Source organism: Onychostruthus taczanowskii, unplaced genomic scaffold, assembly GCF_017590055.1.
Source record: "Onychostruthus taczanowskii isolate IOZ18803 unplaced genomic scaffold, ASM1759005v1 scaffold3, whole genome shotgun sequence".
Taxonomy (NCBI): domain Eukaryota; kingdom Metazoa; phylum Chordata; class Aves; order Passeriformes; family Passeridae; genus Onychostruthus; species Onychostruthus taczanowskii.
Window position 1 is genome coordinate 11,053,299 of NW_024500349.1, and position 19,077 is coordinate 11,072,375.

Sequence of the window (19,077 nt, forward strand, 5' to 3'; positions counted from 1 at the left end):
ATCTCCAGTGCTGCTTGGCCTTATTGAAAGACTGAATATATAATAATAAAGGCTTCCCGTGGGGTGGCCAAGGGAAAGTTCAGCTCTTGTCTGTATGAATGGGCAAGGTAGCAGTATGCTCTAAGCTGCCTTAGCCCTTGCAGTCAATCAGTTCATCCCATTTGTGCATCTGCCTGCTGGCTCTGAAAGGTTGCCATAGCCTGGGATGCACTGTGGTTCTCACCCATGCTTTGTTGTGTTTGTTTCCTGTAGGAGGACTGCCTTTGGACCACGAGCCACCTGGGCAGGGTGATGCAGCTGTACCCAGAGGGTCAGGCCTGGATGGCTGGGATTTAAGGTAAAACTTTGCTGAAAAATACATACAGATGTGAACCAAGAACTATGGGTTGTTGGTTTTTTTTGGTTTTTTTTTTTTTGTTTGTTTGTTTGTTTTGTTTTTTTTTCTGGAGGTGTTTGGTTCAAACATTTAAAGAAGGATCTGTGTCTGCCTTCTAGTGCATATGTACTTTAATAAAATGCAGTGATATAACAGCTAAGATTCCAGAGTAGCCCAGAGGACCTTCAGAAAAGCTGACTGGTATTTAAATACCTAGGAGATGCTAATGCTGCCTTGGGAAAAAATGTTATTCAATAAGGAAGTAGCAATAAGAGTTCCTGAATCTGCTTCTGAGAATTCCCTGGGAGGCAGCAGGCAGCTAAGATGGACCTCCCATTCTAGCCTTTCTATTATTCCTTCTTCCAAATGTTGAATAGCAGAGTAGCTTCAACCATTCTAGATCATGTACAACTCCTTCAAATGTAATATTTTAATTAATTACAGATCTGTGCTTTCTTTCATGTTGCCCGCTCTGTGTTGCAGACTTTTGAGTAAATATTTGCGGTTTAGATTTGACTCAGGATTTTTTCCAGCTCTTAGCTATGGAAAAGCATTTCCCTGTGTGAACACAAGCCAAGAACAAAAGTGACCTTTTTGTGTGTGGAAGTGCATAGCAGGTTCTGTTGGTTCCAGAAAGGCAGAGCTTGCAAAATTTCTGTAAAGTGTGGGATTAATCTTGCTCTTGGAGAATTGTGTAATTTTGGCTACTGGAGAGATGTGATTTCTTGGACGTGATCAGGAATGTCTCAGTGGCTTTGAATCAGCAAAATTAGTATGTAGATGATCTATCTTTTAACATTCCTTAAAGAGAATTGATGTCGAATTCTGGTCATGCTGCCAGACAAGAGCTGTCATGCTGTTAGTTCTGCTACATGTAGCCTAAGTTTTCTCTCAGAGGTATGGAAGGCACCATTTCAGCTGTTGCACCAGAATTTTCTAAGAGCTGTTTCCCTTGCAACTTGTCATAGCTTTCTGAAGTCTGGAAGAACACTGTGTGAAGAGTGGAAGCTTGAATGAAATAATCTTCTGCTGGTTTTAACATCTTACTTAAAAGAAGGAAAGTGAGGGACTGGGAACAGTGTTTACTCTTACATGTGCTAGAAAGCCTGAAAAGTTGTAAGGCCTTGCAGTAGAAAAGCAAAACCTAACCTTGACAGCTGAAGAGTTGCACTTGGACCATGATCATGGAAAACATGAACTGAATCTTGACAATTCAGGATTAATGCATATTAATAAAGTTTCCTCCAAAAATGTTAGAGCAAGCAGATCACATCTCAGTTATTAGCTGCATGCTTTCTATGCAGGGAATAATTTAATGAAGGTGAGCAGAAGTAAGGTGCTCTTGCAAGACTAATGCAGGTACTTAAAATTATGTGAACAGTCGTGGGAATTTAGTTTTTTAAGGGTAATATGGACTTGACTTGAGTCTTTGTTGAAAGAAGTTAAGCCTCCAGAGAATTTCTTGCTGAACTTGTTTCTTGGTATATACAACCATCAACTGGTTGTGAGCTTCAGACAATGATGCTCTTAGACCATGTGAATGAGTATTCTGCTGTATTTTTTAAAAAATCAGCAACAAAAGAGAGGTTTATTTTAATAGAGAATGTACAGAGCTAGAGTTTGTTAACAGTATGCAATTGACACACTCGATGTGACACAGCTGGACCCTGTCAGATAACTAAACCCTGAGCTATTTGAATACAGTCTTCAGATGAGTGTGTTCATGGTTTTCCACAGCACCTTGGAATTCTATGCAGTATTTACTGTACCTGTTACTGCCTTATAACATATATTCCTTAAGCAATTACATGGATTTCAGATTATCTGACTGAATAATTATGGGAAAAAATTGGTGATTTCTGGAGCTCATGACCAACTTTGTACTTCATTGCTGCAGTTGCATCTAGGACTGGCCAGTTGACTTTAGAGGCTGGGAAATGTGCACAATCACTTATACCCTCTTTTCATAAGATTACAATAGAAACAGTTTATGGACAGGTATTTGTTTTTTTAATTTACAGTATGCTAACTTTGCTAGCAGCATGGCATTTATCATGTGCTGTCTGTATTTCATAGCTTCCACAATGTCAACAAAGCCAAGGCTTTGTTGTGTACAAATTCATGTGCTGTCTTGCTGGACACTTGCTTATATGTGAAGAAACATAGAGTGTTCCTTCTAATACTGGTGTATTTTTAATTACATAAATTTCAGCCAACTCTTGCTGGCTAATATAGCTTGAAAAACAGTGAGTGGGTTTATTACTGCCATCTAGAATAGAATTGGAACATTGGAGGTGCCCAGCTTTTGTAAATCCTGTGTTGTGTAGCAGTCCCCTTCCGGTTAATGTTCTTGCTAGCCTAACTGAAAACTTCATCCTCTCCCTTGTGAAAATAAAGGTAAATACATGTATTTCCTTTTTTTCTATGATATCAGTAAGATTGTTCCTCTCTACCATGGTTTCAATTTTTATGGTTTTCATTTTCCAAATGCTTTGTAAGCTGAATTATTAATGCGTGCACCATTTTTAAAAATAGTGCATGCAGTACCTCACAGTCCATTGCTGACCCAGCAGTTGGGGCTTTTTTTTGGTTTTTTTTTTTTTTTTTTTTCTGTTTTGGAAACAGTTTGCTTGAACTTCTGCATTTTACTGTTCCAGGACAATGGTACTGAACTTCTTGCAAAAGCCAAGCTTACAGGAAATGTCATCCTGTCAAAAGTGGTTTATTCGTACACAGCATATGATAATGCTTTTCTTAAAATGTATTTGTTTGGCATAAGACTTGTTGTGCCTGGTATTCTCTGGCAGTGTTACTCACTCTCAGTTTACCTGAGGATGGGAGTGTAAATGTTGCATTCTCCTGGTCTCTTGTGCAGAGAGTGAAGGTCTTTAGTTGTCCTTAAAGCTCTTCCCTCTACCAGCTCTTCCCCTTATACCTTGTTGGTAAGGATAAGTGTTACGTTATTTTCTCCATAAATTCCTCCCAGTCTTTGGGATTGCATTACTTGAAGGCATCCTCAAAACTGATTTTTGTTGCCATGAATTTTATTTAGACCACAGGAAATTTTTAATGAAGATGTCAGGTGAAAAAGAGTGGAATAGGAAGAGTGCAAAAGCGTCTCCCTTACTGCTGCATTTTTCTTCAGACTAATAATTATTGGTTAGAAAGAAGCTTTGCCTCATATCAATCCCAAGAGTTAACATGTATCTCTTCACATGGCCCCTGCATGGCTGTTGCCAAATGTCCTTAGCTATTTTTACGGACAAAGCAGTGTCCTGACTATTTGAGAATTGTAAATTTTGGATGAAGCCATTCAGTTCAGTTCTGACACTACACTTCTTTCTGTAGCATGGCTTTTGAGGAGCAGCCTGTCCACCTGGGTCATTTGTCCCTAATTTCTATTCACTGAAGGATTTTGTCTTTGTTTCTGGGATCTGGACTACTCATGCCTCTTCCCAAAGCTTTTATTCCAGTGGCCTACAGAAAACATCAGACATTTTCAGCCTTAGGAATGTGTTTTCCCCCCAAAGTCTAATGACTCAAGTGTGTTGCTGTAAAGCCACGCTGCAAAATGAGAAAGGGTCAAGAAATCTGAGAAGTGATGATTCAATTGTGCTGCTTTTGCTGATTTCTTTGAATTGTGGATTCTGACTTCATCAGTAGCGTCTACAAACCTCGGTGTTTGTGACTTGCAACTGATACCTTTTCTAAAAACAGAAGGAGGCAGGAGAGAGAGCGCTCTGTTTATTTCAACAACCACAAGCAACACTTCCAAAATACACTCGTGGTTGTATCTCAGAGTTATGAATCTTAGGTTATCTGGTGGTGAGTAATGTGGTGAGACAGTAGCCTAATATGTCCACGCTTTATTTAGAAAAGGTAGCTCTTATCAGAGGCAAGGAACACCGGTGTTTCACTCTCTGTGCTTGCTGAACTCCTAAGGACAGATGTCAAATCTGTTGACAGTGTATGGTGCCAAGACACAGCACCTCCCTCTCGGGGTCTCACTGCAAGTTCTTAAGGATTTTGCAATATAGAAAAAAACAAATTCTTTTCCCCCTCCAGCCACTCACCCAAATGTGCTTTTTAGGCTGTCTGTGGTTTGATCAAAGTTAACAATGGGTTGTGATATCTCTTGACCAGACAGATTTTTTTTTTCTTTTTTAAACACTATTATCTCACTAGAGAGGAGGCTCACAAACAGATTGTAACAGCTTTTCAAATTATTCAGGCAGAGCATAGATTGTACCAATTATTACACCTAGAGAATCCTGGTGTAATAATTATCACTTAATTTTCCTCACTGCAGAGTTAAACCTGTAGAGTCTGGGAGTCTGAGTGTGTGTCTTTATTAAAACAATAATCTTTTACTGTTTTGCCTACTTAAAAATAAAATGGAAGAGCAAATCCTCCCTGGCAAACCATGCCCAGGAGATGATCAATTTTGGGATTATATAGAGTTTGCATTGAGGATAAACTGGGCTGGGGGGCATAGGCTTTGACACAAAATGTGTGGCTTTATTCCCATGGACAGACAATGCAGCAAACTGGGGATTGCTGAAGACTGTCACTGTCCTCCTTAACCTGCCACCTTCTCATCGATTCAGAGTGCAGGGAATTGTCCATCCCCGTGGCAATAGCATCACTGTAATTTGTGGCTGATAGTGAAAGAATAAATTATTTATTCTCCCAGAAAGACATAAAGTGTTTGTGTTGGGTTTGGTTTTGTTTTTTTAATGTTGTTGGTGTTTGGTGCTTTTTTAAGATAAATAAAAAATCCTCTGTGAGTCATTTTAGACTCTCACAGAAACTTGAATGTGCTAAATGGGTAGGTTCCCCTAGCTGAGCCAATGGGGATGGCCAGGCACAGGCAACACTTTTATCCCACGAAAGGGAGGAGGGGTGAATGAGCCAGAAGATATAAGCTGAAACAAAGCCATGCTGTCCTTCTGAGTCATTCGCATACACTGGATGGGTAAGGCTTCCTGCTTCCTGGGACACACAAGTGGGGTCATGATTCTAACAATGGATGCTGGTAAGTCGCTTTTTATTAAATTTGTCTGGGTTTTTTTCCTGGGAAGTCTCTCCTTCTCCTCCCCCACCCTCCCCCCAAGCTGAAAAGAAGCTATCTGTAAACTGGGAAGCTGAGTTGTTAAATAAGAGAATGCTGAACCCAGACTTTGCACGCTGTGTACACTTCACTGTGTGTTACCCTGGTGTTACTTCTTTGCTCTTACTCACTGGAGCACATATCCTCTCCTGCAAAGCAGGACCTCAGAATCAAAAGCCTGTCTGTTAATTTGTACTTCTGTCTTCACTGGGACAGAATCTGTGGCCTGAGAAGTGCTTGATGTCTCCCTCTCTTTGGTGATAGAGCTGATAGTGTCTGGAAGATACATTCTAGATGCTAGGCTTGTTGTGAAGGGATAGTGGTTAACTAATGTATTGTCTGTGGCTTCCTCTGCTCTGTGTTTACAGAAATTTTGTATTGGGGAGGAAGAGGAAGAAACTGATATATTTCTGTGTTAGGCAGCTCTGTTTTATGTGCTTGAAGTCGAGGAAGCCTATGTTCTGTGGAAAAGCACATGCAGGATTTTTATTTTTGATATTTTTTAGTTAGGTACAAACATGAAATCTTCAACATAGTTTCTTGTGTGATATGGAGAATGAATGTAGAGTGGTTTCTATAAAAGAAACAAGCAATCCCTGTCTTGCTTCTAGAGAGGGGGTGTGTTTCCATGTCATAACTTGCATCCTTCAAATTCCACAGTAATAAAAGACCTTGGATTTTAATGGTTATGGATAGGGCATAAAGCACCAGTGATTGTGCTGTGGCAGCATGCTCTCGGCTGCTCTTTCTCTATACCAGCTGCAAGCATGCCTGCTGCATTTTTAAGAGCTCTGTTGAACTTTTGTCAGCAGCTGGTTCAGCTACTTTTTTTTCACCACAGTGCAGAAGCATAATGTGACATATTCTACAAGCTCTATTCAAAATTATTAACTTACTCAGGCAGATCTTGCTGGTCTGTTTTATCTACTTGTAACATGCTGAGTTTACTCCATGCTAATGAAATGCTCACTGTCCTTCATGCATCTGAATTGGATCAGTTGGGCATTTTCTAGGTCCTAAAGAGAAGGATATCTGTGCCTTTCTATAGCTCTTTGACTTTACTGAGACTTCCAGAAAGTGACCCAACTGGGTTATTCATGCACAATTTAAAGGAGACACCAAACCAGTTCATTTCACCCACCCACACGTAATTGAAGTTGTTTTATTATTGTCTTTGTAGGCAACTTGTGACTCTTTTTTTGTGTTCAGGGTATGTTACATGCTTTGGAAATCAGTTAAACCCAGGCCCTTTAACAGAGATGATAAAATTGAACACAAGTGTGAAAATGAATAAGATGGTGTATGGCTGACAATTCTCCATTGAGTGGAAGCTGATGATTTTTATATTTTGGCCCTTCCATTAGAGTAGCTTCTAGAGGCCCTTAAAGCAGTTTGCATAGCAGGAATTGGCAATCCTCTTCTACCCTTGCCAGAGTAAGGAGGGTGGATGCCTAGATGTAGATGTCCTGCCCAGTATTTTGGGAGGATGCCCTGGCAATGTTCAGAATTTACGTGCCTGTGGGAGGTAGAGATACAGACTTTGCCCACAAGACACTTCTGCCCCTTTGAAGTACCAGAGCTCCTGTACTGAAGTGGAGTAATTGATGTTTTGGGATGTAATGTTTTGGAAAGACTGGTGGGATGTTAATAATATATGTTTGAAAAAATACCTTTTATTTGTGTATACCTACATGCTTGCATTGTGCACTGTTTCTTTGCACTGTGAGGTGAACCCTGAAGATAATACTGCTCATCTGTGTTTTGTTGGATCCAACCCTGCTTTTTTTCTCAGAACAATGTCACTGTACTGGTTTCTCAGTAATTATTATGCTCTTGTAGACCTAGTGGTAATTTTTAGTTATACCAACTTATATGGTTAGTAAACATATACTTTGGAAGCTTTTAATTCTGTGAGAATTCTTAAATTACAGTTCTTAACTTCTTTGTGGGAAAATGGTTCTAACTACCTGAAAGGAAACATTGTAATTCAAGGATTTATAACAGGGTATTCTAGTACTTCTCAAGTATATTTAGGTTACAGAAAAAATATGCAAGCAATTCAGTGCCTTATGCCTTAATCTGGGACATGGATAGTGTTCCATGAAGTTTATCTGCTTAGTTTCATCCACCTTTTAAAGCTGATCTTGCTGCTCTTGGAACTGTTTGCTTATTTCAAATTATGTGTTTGCTTTATAAGTCAGGGATAACTTCTTTTTTATGGGCATCAAATACTTAAGCTGTTTTTTAAGAGAAGTGAGCTTGTCTTCCTTAAGGTAATTGTAAGAATACTTGTGCATCTGTTTCAAAATTTATTTAATGGGTTTGATTCTGCTGTGTTTGCCTTAGTAGCTTCTAATTTCTGCCAGGAAGAGGACATAAAATGTCTTGGACAGGGGGAATAAAAGGGAGAGCTGCAAGACAGAGTTGACAGTATAATTGGATTTGAAGCAGCTAGAGGCTGGGACTGTTGCAACAGCTGATTTGATCCTTCTGAGTTTCAAGAGCTATTTATGGTAGATTAGCTGTATCAAAGCTCTACTGTTCCAACCATAAAAGGCTGGTCCTATGTGAAGTTGCCACACTGCATTTGGCTTAGTCCTTAGAGGTTGGAGAGCCTATAGCTTTTTATGTGGATAAATCCAGTGATGGATGGAAATACTAAAGGCAGATCAAGGAATAACACTGTTGAGGACTTCAGATGGCAGCGAACTCTTAAAAGGAGATTTTCACTAATAAATTTTTTGCTCTGATGTTTGGAATCAGCACTTGGATATAGCTCCTGCATATTTACTGCATTTGGTGAACGCATGCTTTTAGGAAAGCGCTGTTCTAAATTTATCTGACTTATCTGAATCATCTTGACTGCACATGTACTTGCCAGCCATGCATGTTGATATTTGGTAACTTTTGTGAAGTCACTTTTCTGTTTTCTAAGTGGGTGAGTGTTAGGTTCTTGGGAAAATAATCTTAACTGACGCGAGAAACTTCTTTAAAACAAGAATAATGAAGTACTTGGCCAAAGAGAGCTACAGGCGTTATCAGTAACTATTTTGAGAAGACTTTGACCCCTTTTGCTGCATCTGTACCTTCTTTCTGTCCTCTTTGTGTAAAGGCAGAGAAGTGGATTTTTTACAGGATTCTGAAGTAAGTAGCACCTCACTCGGGCAGCTTGCACACCGTTGCTTGAGCCAGTTGTTTGTGAATATTCACAAGTGCAAGTGGGTTTATTTCAGCCTGTGCATGCCAGTCCTTCAGCCTTCCTTAAGGCATTTCGTCTTTTTATTCTCGTGGTTTTGCTTAGAAGATGAGTTCATTCTGCTATGAATGGAAAGTCCTGTTGCTGGTTGTTTTGTGTGATGTGTCTCTTTTCTTTTTCAGTTTTATTATGTTAACCTTAGCCACAGTACTACAGACTGCTATAAGAACACTTCTATAATAACAAAATTTTCAGTGGTATTTTTCTCTTGTGTTTAAGAAGTTCTATAAATACATCGGAGTACTGTTGCATTGGATAACTGTGCTCTATTTTGAGACTTGGAGCATTCTGAGGAAGACTTGCTCCAACTTTCCATTCTCTTAATTTTAAACATTACCAGGACACTGCAGGTAGAAGAGGTAGAAGTTACTGGCACTGTTTTAGCTTCTTCTCCTGCATGAATATCTTTGCTCACAGTTCCTTCAGGCATTTGTTTCAGAAAATTTCCAGCATTGTCAGGTTGAAATGCAAGTGTATTTATTCCAGCCTGCTTAAAAGGGGAGAGCATAAAGGACAGAGGTACTGGAAGGCAAATTTCCTTCCTTCAGGGATATTCCAGATGTTGTATTTTAATCACCAGAAACACAAGAATAGTATCCTTGACAAAAAAAAAAAAAAAAAAAGAGGAAATAAAGATAAAAGAAAATTATGCTTCTCAATTGCCCTTTCAGAAACTAGCAATTTAAGACCACCTTCCATTTTATTAGGATTATAAATCTGTATTTCTCTCAAATGGATCTAGAATTTTTGTTCTGAGTTACATAAACCTTTGTTTAGCCTGGAGAATACCAGAAGACAGAACATGTCTGGAGCATTACTATTTTAAAACCACTTTGAGTTTAGTGATAGGAATATTGTATTGGAATAAACTCCCCCATATAGTGAATCTTTCTCCCAGAGGCTTTGTTAGATATATAACATCTTTAAATAACCACCTGTATTTGCATATTTTTATAGGAGATTGAATCCTCCTACCTGCAGAAGCAGTGAGGGTTAGGAAGAAACTACCTGATAAATATACTCCTTCGGACATCTTCTTAATTTTTGTATTGTATAACATATGTGTGCTTCAGTCTGGTACTGAGTTTTAAGCATTTTTTACATTGCTTCCACTAAAATGAGTATTTTTAATAAGCATCCTTTTTTGGATGATCTGATTTTCTTTTCCTAATTATATTTTAAAAAGCAAGTTGCTATAAATTGCTCCACTATTTAATATGCCTGTTTTGTTCCTGTAATCCTGATAGAAGGTGTCAATGTCTTGAAGTCTTAAAACAGACCACAGAGGCTTCAGATTATGGAAGTTAGATACCACAGAGTGTGCAGTAGCTCGTAACTTGAGTTTAAGACTTAAGTGCACGAAGGGTGGAATGAAGGAAACATTTTGATTGATGAAAAGTAGGAATATCAGCTTCTCTTTGTGCAGCAAAGGTTTAAACTTGTTACAGCAGGCAAATTTTCTTCCCTATCTCAATTTAAAAGTTAATTCTGCCTCTCCTATGTTGTTTTGTCTTGATTACATTGCTAAATGACATTTTTGGCAAAAATTTCCAGTAGGAAGGAGGATTTCAGATTTTCTCTGAGCTTTATTCAGCAGGACTATACCTGTGCACTTGACATTTCTTCACTAAATTCTTCGTATATGATACTTTTTATGGGATAAAGGTAGGGAGGACATAAAACAGTTTTAATCTGTCTTTAACTACGCCACGTTTATGTTTTTTATGCAGAGAAGAAAGATTAGACTGTAACTGTACACGGAACTCCCCAGAACTGTCTGGTAGAGGAAAATGAAAATGGTAGTGCACATTGCTCCTTCACAGTGAGTCCAGGTAGGCTCAGAGATGGTGGAGGTGAGCCATTTGTGACCAAGACATTTAGGCAGGTCACTGGAATCTTTTGTCAGTTTTCGCTTTGGAAAATGTCTGTCTTACACATTATAACACAGTATGAGCCAAGGTTTCTCTTGTCTCTATGTTGATGAAGTGGTTTGAAAGCTGTATATAGTTTAGTACATTTGTTTATGCAAAAGGTGATTAAGAGTGTGTGGAATTTGTGGTTTGTGGTTTTGGGGGTTTTTAAATGCAGCATTGTCGTTTTACTTAGAACATGTTCACAAGATCAGGTGTCTGTGAAACCTTTAATATAATGAACAGAGGATAAAATTGCACAAGCTTATTCAGTTTAAATTGCCATTGTTTGAGTTCATGTTTGCTCCTCAATGTGTTGGCTGCTGTGGATGGAAATTTCACTGTAATTTTAAGGAGGCAAAAACTGTGGAATAGTTTGCAGGAACAGGGTAGCTGAGATTATGCACTTTGCAGAGACCCTGCAGTCTGCAGAGTGTTTTTCTTGCTGAATGCAGAAGAATTCTGTCTTCTGTTTCTGCATGGAGAAGCCTCCATTTGGCTACTGCAGGGGAACAGTGAGCTTGCAAAGGAATTAGAGTGCACCATGGTCTCACCTTGTTAATTCCCTGTTTTTGCTATATTCCTAACTAGACACTTGAGAGTTAATGGACACATTGGAAGGTCGTGATTTTTAAAGAGCAAAACACGTCCTACTTGGAGTCTGCCTTAAGCAGATAAGAATGCATTGGGTAACTGGTGGTAAAAATGCTTCTGATGTCACTGATTCACGTGGTGGTGTGTTGAAGGGAGTCTTTCAGTACAGAGGGTACAGCAATTATGCATTAACTCTGTGATGATTTATTTGGATTCAGTTGATGGAACGGTCTCTCTTTGCTCTAATGATGCCAGGTTTCAGAGTTTAAAAAAAAAAAAAAAAAAAAAAAAAAGTGAAGTCAGTTTTCAAAGACCCAGATTAAAATTATTTGGCTTTTCATGTCTCTCTTCATGTACACAAAAAAATCATCACAAGGAACTTGGACATCAAGCATCATGTGTCATAATATTTAAGGCCAGACAAATTTCTAAAGCAACTTGAGCCTCCATCAGACCATTATGAAGGACGTGTGCAATTTCCTGACAGAACTGAGCAGTTTGACACCAAAAAATGCCAGCTGTTACCAGTGTCTGTTACAAAGGGACTGCACTCCGGTGTTAGTCCAGAGATTGTGTGCCAAAGTACTGTGAGAAGTAAATGATACTTCTGTGGAGTTAATGACTGCCAAATGTGCTCCTTGTGGCTTATACCTGTAAAATTCTTGGCAGGCAGCAAAGATGTGCAGGATTTAATTCTTGCTCTGTTATATCAGCCTTAGATTTAGACAAAATTACTGTCTATTCCCTAAAATAAAACAAAGGTAGCACTGTCTCCCATCAGTTCTCTGTTGCAGGATGAAGGACTGTGGATCACTGTTTCAAAACAGTGGCACCAAATGATCTAGAGAATATGCAAGTCATATGTGCTTCACATGTGACTTTTTCAATCTTTCCCTTTCTGACAAGAAGCCCAGTTAAGCCTCAGAGACAGCTACAATAACTCTTTAACTCTTAGAAAATAATTGCCCCAGCTGTTTATATTAGGGTGAAAAATGGACAGTATGTCAATGTCATTTTCCATTAAGTGGCAACTAGTCCCAAAAGCAAGGGGAAATCCTACTGAAAGCAGCATTTCAGGCAGCTGTTGGCATTCCAGCAGTGTCTAGAGTAGGATAAGCCTAACCCTGCAGCCACAATTTAGGTCTGGGAGTTGAGACCTGGGTTCACTTGGCTTTGGTGTCAGTCATTCTAACACCTGCCTGCCTTCAGTTCCAATAAAAAAAAACCAGCCAGATGTTTTAACACAGGCAACTGGAGCTGAACAACCAACACAGTTGTTGCTCCAGCAGCACTGGATTTCACATTTTTACCTCTTCCATTGTGAAGAGGAGCAGCTATTTTTTGTGGTGAGTAAAGCTAACCTTGAATGATATATTTCTTACTGTAGTCAAACATCCAGAGCATAAAATTCATTTGAAAAGCAGGCTCAAGGCTTTAGTATTGGTAATTCCAAGCAACTTAAGCTGAGGAAAATAAAGCTCACTGCTGGCCCTAGAGTTAGTTTTTACTAACGTGTTTCAAACAAAAGAGATATGCTAGCTCCCTGAGTTGCACTCAGCAAAAGCTGTGTGAGTTGTACATTTTGAAAACACAGCTCAGCCCCCATCCCTTCATTCTGATTGGATAGTAAGGATTGGCTTGGCAAGTAAGGAAACTTCACATTTATAGATGAAGGTTGAATTTTAGAATGGGAAACTTCATATCTGTAAAATTAACTCAGGTCTTTAAAGGCTGCATTACAGATTTAAAAACCAAATTCTCAGGTTGAAGTATCCCATATTTCTTTGAATTTCTTTCCTTAAACTAAACTTTAAAAAATAGCACAGAATATGTTTTGGTTATAGAGCTCTGCATACTAAAATACTCTTTTTATCAGTACACAGATATGTAAAGATATGCTGCAAATGTAATTGTGACTGATGCAGTTTTGACATTGTCAAAATGCATTGTGAGGTTATATGTGGAATTATTGGAAACTGTAGCTCTGCAAAAATCAACATGGCATTTTCAGTCAACCAACTGTACTGAGAACAAACAAAACCATTAGAAGTTTTCTTGTGGTCAGTTCTGCTTACATAGCAATCATCTAGAATTGTGCTTCAACTGACTAGAGTGGTTTTGTACTCAAACACTTGTGGAGGAAACATCTGTTTGCAAAAATTGTTTGTATTTGATGTCTGGACAACTTTTATTTTTTCTTTCCCCTCTTGTGGATATTTCCAGAAAGGATAAGGGTCTTTTGGCTTATTTGGAGCAATAAGGACTAACTGAACTGACAAAGTTAAATTTTATGAAATAACATGTAAATCTACCCTTGACATCTGCCAAGGCTTTTGGAGGAGTGGGGATCAGGCAGGTAGATAGGTGTGTGTACACATCTGTAAAGGGCAAACAGACACAAATGTGTTGCTCCTCTGAGCAGCTATGCTAAATGGTGCAGTGAAGGGCCAGGCAGGCTCAGAGCTGGTTCCAGCAGGTTGGCGTTTAGGAATCTATACCAAGACTTCATCAGGGCTCCTGATTGTTGTGTGCCTCTGAAGAGTGACCTGTCCAGATGGAGATCTTGCAGTGGTGGGAATGGCATGTTTAAGATGTAGAATACCTGGCTAGGTTAAGTTCTTTTAAAAAGTAGCCAAGAAATGGTTGTCTTGAAGTGCATCACAGCTCAAAAGGACAGATTTGATGATTGCCTGCTCATTTACAGCATAGTGTGCCAGATAAGAGATTAGTGTTCAGATCAGAGGAACTCTGAAAGGAGCTGAAAGAGTTGTGAAGTTAAAAAAAAGCTCCTGTATATGCAAATGTTTGGCATTTCTCTTCCGATCAGAGGCTGGCAGCCTTTGCTGTTCTGTCATTAGATGAAGTCACAACCCTTTATATGTAAGAGCTATGTTTAGGTGGGCAAAGAAAAATGATCCATCCTGGCACTTACTCAGAGTGAGTCATAGAGGCCTGGGTTTTCTGGTGTTAATCGTGTTTCTGGCTATTTGGACTATGCATATTTGCTAGCTATAAAGATTTGTAAGTGTTAAGTCAAAGGAGAAAACATAGCATCAACACTTCTGTCCAACATTTTGTTCTCTGAGTAAGTAATGTGTTCCAGACATATTGGTTAGGATTCATAGCAATTACTAATTGCAGGAAAGAAAACATAAAATCATCCATGAGACTTTGTGTTCTTCGTAGCTGCCCTGCTTTAAACCAGAGAGGCCAGGAGTGGCCTTGCTATTCATTTACTTGTAGACTGGTGCTTAGGGCTGTCTTGAAGTGGATTGAGGCTTCAGGTGGGTAACTTTCAAAATGAGATTTTTGTTTAAGGCCAGGTTTACCAATTTTGTTCTTCTGACTACTTTAGGCAGCTGATGGTTTGGATTGGCAGATAGGAACAGTGGAAGTAGCAACCTGGCTTTAAAATACCAATTTAAGAATCCTTCCCACTTGTCTTTCCATTCCCAGTTTGCTCCAGAACTACTCTCTCAAATAGCATCAGTTGGATACATGGCTACAGAGATCAGGGAACTACTCTGTCAGAAGTTTTTTCCATTTCTCTCAAGTCCTCTGGGTTGCTCAGACCTGCTCACCATGGCTGTGTCAGCGTGGGTGCTGAATTAGCAGCAGAGGAAGAGTCAGGCTTTGGAAAGAGTTGCTCAATGTGGGAGTGAGCCTGTAGGACAGGTGAGGAAGGAACACTGTCTTGGCTTGGGTTACATGGCAAGAGAAGAGATGAAAACTGGAGTATCTATGAGCTCTGTGAGGTTCCTCAGTGCTTTGCTTTCACCTCATCAAGTGAGATGTCAACATTTAAATGTTTGTGGTTTTGGAGGTCTGTCATACTCTGCTTGTGACAGCCTGTTTCCTTCATTTAGACACTTAAGCAAATGTTGGTAAGACATGTAGGAAAATGTGTTTTGTGAGTGTTGGGCTAATATTCTTATGCAAAAGAGAACTTCTGCTTTATTTTAAGGCACTCTATTGATTCTTGGACCAAGTCTACTGCTGTGTCTTCTAGCCCAGTATTAAAACTGCCCACGATCTACTTGCCTCTGTGTAATGCCTCTGGAAGAGTGTCGTCATGAGGACTTAAGTTTGAACAGTCTTCTGCTTGAAATTACTTAGTACTGCATCTTTGATTTGAGATGTATGTAAACTCTTTTCTTGAATTACCAAAGCTCATATACTGCCTGTGCTGGCTTGTTTGACTTAGGTAAAAATAGGTATAAGTAAAATTGGGGCAGAATTTTGAATTGTAACTATGAAAGAATTATATTTGATATCACAAGTACTTTAAAGTTTAATTGAAGCCAGCACAGAAATAGCACATTGGTAGTGAAATATTAAATGAACAAATATTTTTGATTGAAGCCTAGGGCCCAGTAATTGAATAGAATTTTATGAGTGACTTCAAGTGCCTGTGAGGGATTGAATGCAGACAATGAAGTGTCATGACAGCACAACTCCATGGAAGTCAATTGTCAGGAAAGAAGTGACTCCACACATAATCCTCTCAGCAAATGCTTCAGATAAATCAAGAATTGTTTGGTTCACTTTCTTGTACTTCCTGGTGTCATGAGTGGCCTTCCACAGCAGGCCACTTGCTCCCTGTGCAAGACTTTGGCAAGACAGAGAGGAGAGAAGCAGGAGTTGAGATCGAGGATTAGGGACCAGGCATTGAGATGGAAAGGCAGAGGTATCTTCAAGGGAAGCACTTAAAGAATCAGAATAAGCTGAGTTAGAAGGGGCCTACAGGGATCATCGAGTCCAACTCCTGGCCCTGCCCAGCACCATCCCCAAGAGTCACAAGAGGAACTCTCTCGTGTTTTTGTTTCTCCCGTCTTGATTGGATAAATGAGCTAGTTTAAACAGGATCTTCAGACACCTCTGCTGGGAGCAGACAGGGTTGATATGCTGGGATAATAGCCTAAGATTTAATCTAAGCATTGCATCATGGGATTACACCCTAGGAGGTGTAAATGACTCGTTCTCAACATGACTTCACTTACATGACCTGGAGCCTGGCAATGCCTCATCCGGTACCTGGGCATGTTTTACTCCTTATTCAGATCTTTGACTCAGTCTGTAAAACACAACCTGCTGCTCAACTGCAGAGTCTAAAGAATGGTTCAAGTTCAAATGAGCTTCAGGCTGATTAACACTTCTGAATTCCTTCTCTCTTGTGGCATGTAACAATTAGTTGAATTACCATGATGTTTTCTGGTGTCTGTGTTGCTTCCACGAGCACAGATTTTTGTGTTAAGCACTTTCACTGTTACCTGGGGAGCAAAGCACAAGTGTGTCCCTTGCATGTTGCTAAACTGGTGGGCAAAACGTAGCCAGGAAAGCCAGTGGAGCTGAGATGAGCCCTTCTGCCTGCAAGAGGATGCCTCACTGCATCTCCTGCTGTGCAGACATGTGTGGATCTTCCTCCACAGAGGAGTCATTTTGTCAGCTCACTGGAGGTTTAGTGTATTCAGTAGAGTTCAGTAAAAAAAAATGTAGTTGGTGGTATGTTCCCATGGCCGTCAAGCTGTACTCCCTGTGGGTGGTCCAGCAAGGCAGACAGGCTCAAAATGTTTGGAAATACGTGCACAATTTAGGACCCTGAAGCTGGCCAACATGGCTGTCTATCCTACAAGAGTATTGGGTGCCAAAAAAAATTGGGCATTCAGCTTTATCCAGCCCATCATGTTTTTCTTTGTAGCTAAAAGTCTTTTATAAAACCACCTGCCAAGTGTTGTAGCTGTTTAGATTTAAGGGTTGACAGCTACCCAAACCTGATTTTATTGCAGGCTAGAGATTTAACTGGCAAGCCACGAAAAATAAATAAATAAGGGGACTTGATGGTGCTGTAAGAGTTTTGCAGGCCAGACTCAGTTTGGATTTTTTTCACCTATTTTTGGAGCTCTTAGCAAAGCAACAATCAAGCTTTTGGGTCAGATTCTTGAAGTAAATGATTTTAAACTTCTGATGCTTTTAAAAAATAATCATAATAGTTAAAAAAAAAAACCAAAACCAAAACCAAAACATTCTGCTTCTAAGGAGATTCCATACAAGTGAAAGGCTTGCTTTCCCCTGCACCACAGAGCAAACTGGGCAAACAGGCAGCTTGTGACTTTGACAATAGGTCTTTGTGTTCTGAAGACTTAGCATAAATTATTCCCTCCCCAAGGAAGGCTAGGAAGCTAAAAAACAAGTCCAAATAAGCTGGTTTCTCTACAGAAGCCAAGCAGAAATAGTGTAATTCAAGCACAGTGATGTGTGCTTGCTGTGCCCTGACCAGTGTCCAGGACTGGCTGCAGTGCAGAGCTTTCCCCCAGGCGCTGGTGGAAATTCTCAGTAGCCTTCCCAAACACCAGTCTCTGGCCAAAGCTGTGACCTGGGAGCTAGAGGAAGCATCAAGTGATGATTTCTACAAAGCCATTTTATTTATGGCACTTCAGACTTTCTGGATTGGCCCACAGGCCATTGTCTCAGTCACAATTTTAGCCTTTCCCTTTTTAAAATAGGATCATGATTACACGCTTCAGGACTTCTAACCTTTTTTTCTTCACTGTTTCAGTTGTTGATCTCTAATTTCTCTTCCCTTTCCCTTCAGGGATTATATCCTTTTTATGACTTGTTATTCTTTACATTTCTCTTATCTTTTTTTCCTGTTGAATAGTCTACAGGTTCTCTTTGGAGATGCCTTTAAATAATATTGCATTTGCCAAGTGCTGCTGTTGGAAATTACTCTTCCAAATTCAGAGCTTTTCATTGTTCTGTAAATATTTTGAGCAGAAACAGAAACCAGAAGCTTGGAATGCTCATTTATGATCAAACCTCTTACCTTGTTTGTTCTGAAGCACTGGTGCTGAGGGGAAAATCACATAATTGCATGAATTGTTGTAAGGTAAGGTTTGACAATAACTTCAGAAAGTTTTAACTAAATTTGTTTTGTCAGGAAATGACAAAAGTAGTTCTGAGCTTTGCTGAGCTGCCTCTTTGCTGACAAAGGAGAAATATAGCTAAGGAATACATAGGAGAAATGACACTATTTGGCTTTCTAGTTTTGCTTTACAGTTTGCATAACTATTACGAGGAAGCTTCTGGCTTAATAATACACCAGGTTTAATGCATTAAATGCAGCCTTGAATTTCACATTCCTTACAAGCTGTGCTCTAAATATTTGTTGTGCTATTCAGATTCATAAAAGCTTTTGATCTGCCTGCACTGTGAACTTTTACTGAGCTCTCCTTTTGGAACTGGAGATGCTTCACATCTGGGGATGGTTGGTTCACATTGTGGCACACAGTAATGTCCAAGCCAGTGGCCTGAAACTTCAGCACTGTCACAATTTGGAAAACACAAAAAAACTGTCAAACAAATTACAGCTGGTGATACAGAAGAAATGTTTACGCCTCTTGGTAATGGACCAAAGTGTCACAAACTTTATTTAGCTGTTGCAGTGTGCCAGTTCCATATGTGTTGTAGCGCTTGCTGAAACAAGCTGACTATGGGGAATAATTGCCTGTACATATCTGATAAACTTTGTGGTTTGGACAACTGTTCTTTTACACAGGAGCAGCCTTTGAAGGGCTGGCTGTTGTGTGACTTGTAATTGCAGTGGCATGTAGGAGGAGAGAAACAGGAGGAGATAAGGGAGAAACAGTTTTCATAGCCTAGAACTGATGAGACCTGTGAAGAAGCGTCATGTCCACTGGAGGGACTAATGGGCACCCTGAGCAGCAACACAAGGTGTCTGCTGTGCCACTTAATCTCTATTAATTGACCCAGATGGCTGGATCAACTGCAGCCTTGATGCACTTTCTGACTTGTAATAAATGTGCTAAGGAAG

The 19,077-nt window shown here is 39.7% G+C and overlaps 1 protein-coding gene across 18 annotated transcripts in view; it reads left to right on the forward strand.

Moving 5' to 3' along the window:
• Window positions 1–262: 262 nt before the first annotated feature.
• The window catches only part of SVIL (supervillin), a 105,439-nt gene continuing 86,624 nt past the window's right edge, over window positions 263–19,077 (forward strand). For 10 of the 18 annotated variants that reach the window (XM_041408351.1, XM_041408353.1, XM_041408367.1 and 7 more), the window contains exon 1: window positions 5,351–5,411. In XM_041408351.1, coding sequence (XP_041264285.1) covers window positions 5,390–5,411 — 22 coding nt within the window. In that variant the 5' untranslated portion in view covers window positions 5,351–5,389. Of the gene's footprint in view, window positions 338–5,344; window positions 5,412–8,032; window positions 8,631–10,472; window positions 10,575–19,077 lie in introns of those variants that run through there. The other 8 variants (XM_041408348.1, XM_041408354.1, XM_041408358.1 and 5 more) reach the window with 6 other exon arrangements.